Genomic DNA, 9721 nt, shown 5'->3' on the forward strand with positions numbered 1-9721 from the left:
AAATGCTCAAAATTAGAATATTCAGCCTATCTTTCGTTAAAAAACTAAAACCCATTGAAGCAGACACCTCCAATTCTCGATAATTTAGAAAATGGCTAAAAGAAGAAGAAACATTTCATCTATAATTAGTCGCTCTGTTGAACACATAGGCTGGGAAAATCGAACCTGTAAAAACAATATTTAAAACGTGAAACATTGCATTGTATTGCATCCAATGCTTTTGGAGTGTCCTGGTACTCGTCAAAAGGTTTTTTAAGTACTTTAAAAGAAACTCGAATAACATGCGCACATGTTAACTTTGATAATATGTCCAACCAATTGAAAATCCAAGGAGGAAAACATTGCGCAGCCCAGACATACGGTCCAAAACAAACTAAGTTTAATACGCTGCCTTTATATGTTCAACCAATTGCAAATATAACAAAGAAAACAATATGCAACCCAGACATATGGTCCAAAACAAACAGAAGTTTAAAACACTGCCTTGATATACTACAAGACCTAAAGATACCTAAGCAACAAAAATATGAAATTCCTTAAAATGATCCATTAAACCATTCCAAAAAACTGATATTAACTCTGAGGTGATGCTTTCGCAACCCCACCACTAGGAGGAACAGACTGCGATGCCGGAGCTGCTTCAGAAGCATATGCTGGAGGCTGGGCGTAACCACCGTAGGCACTGTTGTACGGTGGTGGCTGCTGGGCATAACTAGGTGGAGCCCCATAACCTTGGGCACCATAACCTGGCTGAGCTGGTGGAGCACCATATGCAGAAGCGGGAGGTCGCTGAGTGCTAGGATCAGCCTGAGCATATCCTGATTGAGCAGCTGGCTGTGGATACCCAGGCTGAGCTGGGGGAGGCTGGGCGTAACCAGCTTGTGCGCTAGGAGACTGCTGTGGTTGACCATAACCTGGCTGACTAGGAGGCTTTTGAGCCTGAGGGGCCCCATAACCAGCAGCATAACCGCCAGCTGGCGGCGTACCATACCCACCTTGAGTAGGGAGCACCCCATATCCTGCAGCAGAGCCTTGAGATGGGTAACTAGGATTAGGACTGGGCTGCTGGCCAGAATGATATCCTTGTTGGCCCGTGACTGATGACTGAACTGGTGGAGGTGCTTGACTGCCATCACTTTGTGTACCATAGGACGAATTCTGGCCCTCTGATGTTGGGTTTGCAGCACACCCATAGCCAGCGGCTGAGCTATAACCTTGTTGCTGCTCATAACCAGAACCCTGGTAACCACCAGATTGAGCGGCAGGTGCATGATATCCCCCATAGCCTTCCTGGGAATAAGCTTGTCCTTGGCTGTAACCCGTGGCAGATTGCTGGTTGTAACCATAGGCACTAGTATCAGTCGAAGCGGCTGGACCTCCAGCAGTTTGCTGCTGCTGTTGTGGGGCCTGTTGGTTGTAGTAATCATAGCCACCTGCCTGAGATTGTTGATTTTGAGCAGTACCCTGATCCCAGCCAGAGGCATATCCAGCAGACGCAGCTTGAGGAGGATATCCAGAGTAAGGTGGTTGCGACGCATTATATTGGGGGGCTGAACCTGGGTATGCGCCAGGCTGAACATATCCATAACCAGGTTGTTGCATTGGGGCACCAGGAGGAGCCCAGCTTGTAGGAGGTCGGGCCTGATAACCTTGTTGCTGGTATCCTCCGGTCATCCCTTGATTTCTGCGATTCTGCACAAGAATTGATATCTAAATTAACCAAGAATATGATTAATCCAAGTACAATAAAATAATTCACATTACAAAGGCAGAGTGAGCCACACCCGGGTAGCATAAACATAGCAGATAAAACAGTAGCAAAAACCAGCAACATATAACAACTGATATCAGGTACGCGTCAAGATAGATGTAAGACTTACTGGTTGGTAGGTACAAACTCCTGGCAGATGCCCGTGCTCACCCTATGTGAAGTGAAGGATACCAAAGCAAAGAGCAAAAAATATACACATTCTATATGTAGGCAAAATAACTCTTAAGATGGCACAATCAGATGGACCAAGGAAGCACTACTAGCCCAGGCGACTTGCCAATAGTAAAGATGACGTAGCAGTCGGTTCATTTTGTCATAAGCAGAGTAATCAAATTTTTATATGTATATAAATTAATATACCCAGTGAATTTTAATAACAGTCTACAATAACATGCATATTAGACAAGCCACAAACTTCAATATCAAGAATAAATATGATGTGTTCACAAAGCAGCAACAGCAGCACATCTTGCGGTTCCAATACGAACCCTCAGCTTTGAATTGGGTTCACACATAACCAGGAAGGTGGAAATCGGTGGTACCCGAAAACAAAGAAAACCACAAGGAGTGATAATTGATGTCATTAGCAACACTACCAGAAAGCAGACTCCTACATGCCACATCGTACTTGAAGGGCAACACACCTAGCAGTACCGCTAGCAATAAAGAGGTGAACACACAACTGATTTTCTCAGGGGAACTTTGATCTTTATAGCCATAACACTAAAAGGCCTATGGATAAAGCAAAAAATTCAGATACTAGCGGCAGTGATGAAATTTCTTCAAAAGATAACCAAATAAAGCACTAGAAACTCCAAAGGCACAATAAAGTTGTCCTCTGGTTGAATTCCGCCATCACCAGTAGATATAACACAAAACACTATTCCTTGAAACACTTATATGTGATGAATTCATATAATACCCAAGCTTGACAGCTTGTAGTAGTATATGTCCATTTTGAGGATGGAGTTTTGTTCTTTATACTGACTGGTATAACAGTTTTTATTTGAATGTATGAAGAGAATTTTGTTTTATAGATGTGAAGTGTATGTTCTGCTGATGCATTCCCGTGGTTGTTTACACGCTTACCTTAAACTGTGTTGAGAGGTGAACATAGATTTGTTTGCCCCTCCATTGCAAAATCCATGCTTTAGAAAAGGGAACAAAAGAGAGTAACTTAGGCTAAAGAGCTTGTTTTTTGCTGGGATTTAATGTAGTTATGGCATTTTGATTAGTGCTCCTCTGCAGAAACTTTTGAAAATCTTAAAATTTGGGTAAAGTAGGATGAAACATAATAAAGATTTAGATAGTCGAATGTGATCAATTTATATTTTTTGGGTTATTGAATAACTCAAACCTCGAATCTAAAAACTAGACAAATAGATAAAGAGAAATCTTTATTTTTTTTGTCTTTGTTGAGATTGAATTCGGACTTTTTTATAAATTTTTATCCAACTTTATTAGGAGTAACAATTAGGTCATACATATATGTTCTGACTTTTCATGAAGTACAAAATCACAAGAACAAAGTAGAAAATACAATATATAAAAAATAAGTGGGGTAACTTTTTCTCGGTGTCCATCACAATAATGCAATACATATTAAAAGGGAATACATGAGATCCGGAGGTCCGTTAACGAGATAGGACCGTATTTGCTACCGGCAAGAGGATTTTTGTCTTATTTCTAATAGTTAAGGTGCATTTCTGGATTACAAAATCAAAGGAAGGGCCTTTTTGTTCTATTTCAAAAGTTCAGAGGTATTTTTCGCCACTTTTCATATAATTAACCCACCCGTTCATATATTATGGGCCTACTGGTACACTAACACTCCAAATTACCTAAGGTTTAAAACAGAGCAAAAATCCCTTGTTACACTTATCAAATCTTCAACACTTTCTTCCCAATTTTGCTAAACAAGTAGTAATAATTCATCATTTTTGCTATTAACAATGCCTAAAAATAGCAATTCCAAGAAACCTAAACCAATAGAGATAGAAAAGGAGAAACCAAATTCTTCTTCAACGAAACCTAAAAAACCAATTAGTGAAATTGACGAAATATTTGCTGGAAGAAAGAGGAAGAAACCTGAAAAAGTAGAAAAATCAAGTGGAGATGTTGTTATAGAGCCAAAAAAAGTGAAGAAAAACAAGGAAAAAAGTGTTAGAATACGTAAAGATAATGTTTTTTCTGAGGTGCCACGTCATTCGAGGAAGAAAACAGCAGATGGGTTTACTTTATATACTGAAGAGGAGTTGGGTATTGGGAAATCTAATGCTGGAGGTACCAAGCTTTGTCCTTTTGATTGTGACTGTTGTTTTTAGTGAATCTTGATTGAATTATCAGTTTTGTAGTAGTATATGTCCATTTCGAGGATAAAGTTTTGTTCTTTTTACTGACTGGTGTAACAATTTTATTTGAATGTATGAACATAATTTTGTTTTTTAGACTTAAATTGATTGTGACTCTTGTTTTTAGTATATTTTGAGAGGATCATTTTGATTAGATGAACTAGATCAGTTTGTAATGAAGTTGTAGTCACCATTTTGAGGATGGGGTTTTGTTCTTTTTACTGATTGGTGTAACAGTTTTATTTTAATGTGTGAAGAATTTTGTTTATAGACGTAAAAGTGTTCATTATGCTGATGCATTATCGATAGTCTGGTTATTTGGAGCTGAACCGTATAAACGTCTGAATTAGTGTGTTGAATGAGTGCATCATGGTACGTGTAGTTGTGGAATTGTTGAAAATATAAAAATTGATGAAAAATTGTACATGCCTGACTGTACCTGTAAAAGGGCCCATATAACATAGATAACGTTTTATCTGAGGCATCACGTTGACCGAGGAAGAAAACGGCAGATGGGTTTACTTTATACACGGAAGAGGAGTTGGGTATTGGGAGGTCTAATGCTGGAGGTACCAAGCTTTGTCCTTTTGATTGTGACTGTTGTTTTTAGTGAATTTTGGCAGAATTATTTGATGAACTATCAGTTTTGTTGTGAAGTTAGTAGTCGTATAAGTCCATTTTGAGGATGGTGTAACAATTTTATTTGAATGTATGAAGAATTTTGTTTATAGACGTTTCTGTTAATGCATTTTCAATAGTCTGGTTATTTGAAGCTGAAAGTATTAACTTCTGAATTAGGGGCTTTGTTACACGTGCCCTTTAGACTTTGTGTCGAACAAGTGTGTTCACGGTATGTGTGTTTGTGGAATTGTTCAAAATACACTAAAAGTTGACAAAAAACTGTATACGCCGGAATGTACCTGTAAAAGGGCCTATCTAACATAGATTAGGGGGATATTGCTTTGAGTTTTGGGAGGTACCAAGCTTTGTCCTTTTGATTGTGACTGTTGTTTTTAGTGTATTTTGATAGAATCATTTGATAAAAAGGAACTTTCAGTTTGTAGTGAAGTTTGTAGTAGTATAACTCCATTTTGAGGATGGAGTTTTGTTCTTTATACTGACTGGTGTAACAGTTTTATTTGAATGTATGAAGAGAATTTTGTTTTATAGATGTGAAGTGCATGTTCTGCTGATGCATTATCGATAGTCTTGTTATTTGAAGCTGAAAAGTATAAATTTTTGAATTAGCATGTCGAACAACTGCATCATGGGTATATTTGTGGAATTACTCAGAATACACTAAAAATTGACGAAAAACTGTATACACCCGAATGTAGATGTAAAAGGTGAAGAAAAACAAGGAAAAAAGTGTTAGAATCCCAAAAGATAATGTTTTATTTGAGCCGCCACATCATTCGAGGAAGAAAACTGCAGATGGGTTTACTTATATACAGAAGAGGAGTTGGGTATTGGGAAGTCTAATGAGGAGTTGTTTAGTTGGATTATACTAAACAATGCTTGTCTTACTTTAGACAATCTAAATAGGAGCGGATTAGAGTTGGACAACACCAGATGCTTTTTTTGCAACACAACTCCAGAGACAGTCGACCACCTTTTTCTTCAATGCCCAGTAGCATATGACCTCTGGAACATGTTCTTGTGTTTTTTCAGTTTAAGTTGGGTGATGCCGCAAAGATTAAGGGAAGCTCAAATTTCTTGGAGTCTTCAGTTAATTGATAAGACCATCAGAAAGATCTGGAATATGATTCCTGCTGCAATTTTTTGGTCTATTTGGATCGAGAGGAATAGAAGATGTTTTGATGGTTCCTCAACTCCCACTTGCATTCATGCACTTAAAGCCAAATGTCTAGTAAACCTTTATTGCTGGACAATGTTGTCCCCATTGACTAGTACTGATCAGTTTTTGGATTTTATTAGCACCCTAGTTTTAGAGGGGAGCCAATGTATAGGGGCTTATAATTCTCTTTTGCTTTTGTCTATTTGTAATTAACCCATGTAATGATGCATCTGCTTGATGCCTTTTTTCAATGAAACAACGTCATCAAAAAAAAAAAAAAAAAAGTCTAATGCTGGAGGTACCAAGCTTTGTCCTTTTGATTGTGACTGTTGTTTCTAGTGACTCTTGATAGAATTAATTGATGAATTATCAGTTTGTAGTGAAGTTGTAGTCCTATATGTCCATTTTGAAGATGGGGCTTTGTTCTTTTTACTGACTGGTATAACAATTTTATTTGAATGTATGAGGAATTTTGTTTATAGACGTAAAGTGTTTGTTCTGTTGGCCTTATCGATAGTTTGGTTATTTGAAGCTGAAAAGTATGAACTTTTGATTTAGGGGCCATGTTACACGTGCCCTTTAGACTGTGTCGAATGAGTGTGTCGTGGGTATGTGTATTCGTGGAATTGTTCTAAATATAGAAATTGACGAAAAACTGTATACACCGGAATGTACATTTAAATGGGCCCATCTAACATAGATTAGGAGTTTATTGCTTTGAGTTTTTGGAGGTCTAATGCTGGAGGTACCAAGCTTTGCCCTTTTAATATGGGCCCATCTAACATAGATTAGGGGTTTATTGCTTTGAGTTTTTGGAGGTCTAATGCTGGAGGTACCAAGCTTTGCCCTTTTAATTGTGACTGTTGTTTTTAGTGTATTTCGATAGAATCATTTGATAAAAAGGAACTATCAGTTTGTAGTAGTATATGTCCATTTTGAGGATGGAGTTTTGTTCTTTATACTGACTGGTGTAACAGTTTTATTTGAATGTATGAAGAGAATTTTGTTTTATAGATGTGAAGTGTATGTTCTGCTGATGCATTCTCGTGGTTGTTTACACGCTTTCCTTAAACTGTGTTGAGAGGTAAACATAGATTTGTTTGCCCCACCATTGCAAAACCCATGCTTTAGAAAAGGGAACAAAAGAGAGTAACTTAGGCTAAAGAGCTTGGTTAAGGCCAAACACATAGGTAGGCTAGAAAGATCAACAAGGTCTTGGGGTTGCTCCACATAAACTGTGTCCGAGAGCTAACTCTTGAGAAGAACCTGGCGCGTTATTAAATTAACTTTTTTTTATCCCTCTCGCATTTCACTTGCACTTTCTTTTCATGATTCTTGCTATACTCATTTTCAAGATTCATTGCCCTTTGTGTGATCAACCTACCATCCATGTTCGATCATGTACCTATGCTCTAGTATCATAATCTCCATTCTATATAAATCCCCATAAAAAGCATGTCCTTTCATACCATATAGCAAGTGGTATCTTACACATTCCCAAGAAAATGTCCATAGTTGCAGAAGCACCAGGTTACATCCAAGTTTTTTCTAATGGTTCAGTTAAACGATTCGAGCCTGAAATAGTCACTGCATCAGTTGAACCTTGCAATGGCTACAAATCTAAGGATGTTGTCATTGACCCCTTGAAACCAATATTTGGTAGAATGTACCTTCCTGATGTTCCTGAATCAGGAGTTCACCAGCAGTTTCCTGTTTTAGTCTACTTCCATGGTGGTGGGTTTTGCATTGGCTCGACTACATGGCTCGGTTACTATATTTTTCTTGGAGATTTAAGTGTTGCTTCCAAATCTATCATCCTTTCAGTAGACTATCGTCTTGCACCCGAAAATAAGCTTCCTATAGCTTATGAAGATTGTTATTCTGCACTGGGATGGCTGAACAAGAACTTAGAAAATGAACCATGGCTGAAAAGGGCTGATCTTTCTCGGGTTTTTCTTTCTGGAGACAGTGCTGGAGGCAACATAGTTCATCAGGTTGCTATTAGCGCGATGACAAGTGAAGGTTTTCGTGGTAGACTAAAGGGATTGCTGCCAATTCATCCGTATTTCGGGAGTGAAAAAATGACTGAATTAGAGATGGCTAATGGATCAGCAGGGGACGTGGAGATGAACGACATGTTTTGGAGACTGAGCTTGCCTCAAGGAACAAATCGTGATTATTTTGGATGTAACTTTGAGAATGCTGAACTATCTGTGGATGAATGGTCTCAGTTTCCAGCAGTGATTGTTTTTGTGGCTGGCTTGGACTTCTTGAAAGAAAGGGGAGTAACGTACGCTGAATTCTTGAAAGGAGAGAGGTGTGAAAAGAGTTGAGCTGGTTGAAGCTGAGGGACAGGTTCACGTTTATCATGTGTTTCATCCTGAATCAGAGACTACTCGTTTGCTTCAGAAGCAAATGAGTGATTTCATACATAGTTTTTAGAATTTCATATGGTTTTAATAGTCAGTTGATGAAAAATGGATTTAGGAAACAAGGGCAATTCTTTACTTTTCTGACAGAAGAATTTTATGTAGAGGGCTGTTTTGAGAAAAGATGGAAACATTATAGACTGGCTATAGGCCACAATAAATTGTCTACCTAAAGCTATTTTTCTTCTAATACCTTTCACATGTTCTACTTGTTAGACTGTAATGTTCACTTAGTTTCTGTTCTTCCATTTTTTAATGCAAAGAACTACTTTTGGTGATCTACAAATGAGTTGATTTTTCATCTGTCTTCAACGGACACAATCCAATGATACCATGAAGGAATGGTAAAATTATAATTTTAATTTTTAATCAGTACCGGCGGTTCCGGTTTAATTTACTTCCAGCTGGCTCACACATCAACAAACAAATACCATTATGTAACAATTTCTTATCTTTGTTTGTTTCCTCATGTCTTCTTTGTCATGGAATTTAATAATGTTAAGTTGAACTCCATTTTGACAAAACCAGATTGATCCTTAAATTTAACTTATATTTTATGAAAGCCAATTCTTGAATCAATAACATAAGGTTAATGGATAAAGCAGAGAATAGAGTTATATCAGTAGGGAAATCCAGACTCACTGTGCATGGGGTCCAGAAGAGTTTAAGGACATAAATGTTATTTTTTGAAGCCAATTCTTGAAGAATTCTTGCACGAAGAAATTTTCAAAGTTAATCTGTAGTTGAAAAGTTGAGATCAATGTTCTCGAGAAAGACCAAATTCAGTGTACTGTACTAATGACACCTACAGCATGTGTTTGTCTATGGTGTTGTACTGTTGTAAATAAAATAGTGATGAATTATAGAAATTTTGCGAACTTCGGGAACCGCATTTTCTCCTTTTCAGAGAGCAACATAAAGGACAAACATAGGAATGTCAGACGTTATGTACAATGAGAAAAAGCATAAATAATCTATGACATTTAGCCTATACTATACTATGCACCTCATGAGCTATTTTGGGTTGAATTAGCCCAAAGTCCATGTTTCTCAACAGTTTCTATAAAAATGAGAAATGGAATCCCCTGTGCATAAGAGTTAAGTGTCCAGATTACTAAAGTTACCAGACAAAACTTGAGTGTGTCAATAGAAATAACATAATGGGAAAGAGCAACTTTATAAACTCTTGGAACACTTATTAACTTTTATTCTTATAAAAAAACAGAGGACAGGGCCAACCAAAGAATATGGTTTGTCATCTGCACTGGGAACAATTTCAAGAATAAGTAACATCTCATCTCAGCCTATAAATACCTTGTTATTCCTTTAGCTTTTCCATCCAAGTAAACCTCTCCATCTCATAGCCTAACTG

The 9721-nt window shown here is 37.7% G+C and overlaps 1 protein-coding gene and 1 pseudogene across 1 annotated transcript; one reads left to right on the forward strand and one right to left on the reverse strand.

Moving 5' to 3' along the window:
- Positions 1-357: 357 nt before the first annotated feature.
- On the reverse strand, positions 358-2719 carry LOC132604228 (uncharacterized). Its single transcript, XM_060317640.1, has 2 exons — positions 1881-2719; positions 358-1692 (listed from the first exon to the last, which is right to left on the reverse strand). Exon 2 carries the CDS (start codon positions 1672-1674, stop codon positions 574-576), a length of 1101 nt encoding a protein of 366 aa, XP_060173623.1. The 5' UTR covers positions 1675-1692; positions 1881-2719; the 3' UTR covers positions 358-573.
- Positions 2720-3581: 862 nt separating this feature from the next.
- Positions 3582-8564, forward strand: LOC132604227 (probable carboxylesterase 17; annotated as a pseudogene).
- The last annotated feature ends 1157 nt before the right edge of the window (positions 8565-9721 follow it).

Source organism: Lycium barbarum, chromosome 7 (assembly GCF_019175385.1).
Source record: "Lycium barbarum isolate Lr01 chromosome 7, ASM1917538v2, whole genome shotgun sequence".
Taxonomy (NCBI): domain Eukaryota; kingdom Viridiplantae; phylum Streptophyta; class Magnoliopsida; order Solanales; family Solanaceae; genus Lycium; species Lycium barbarum.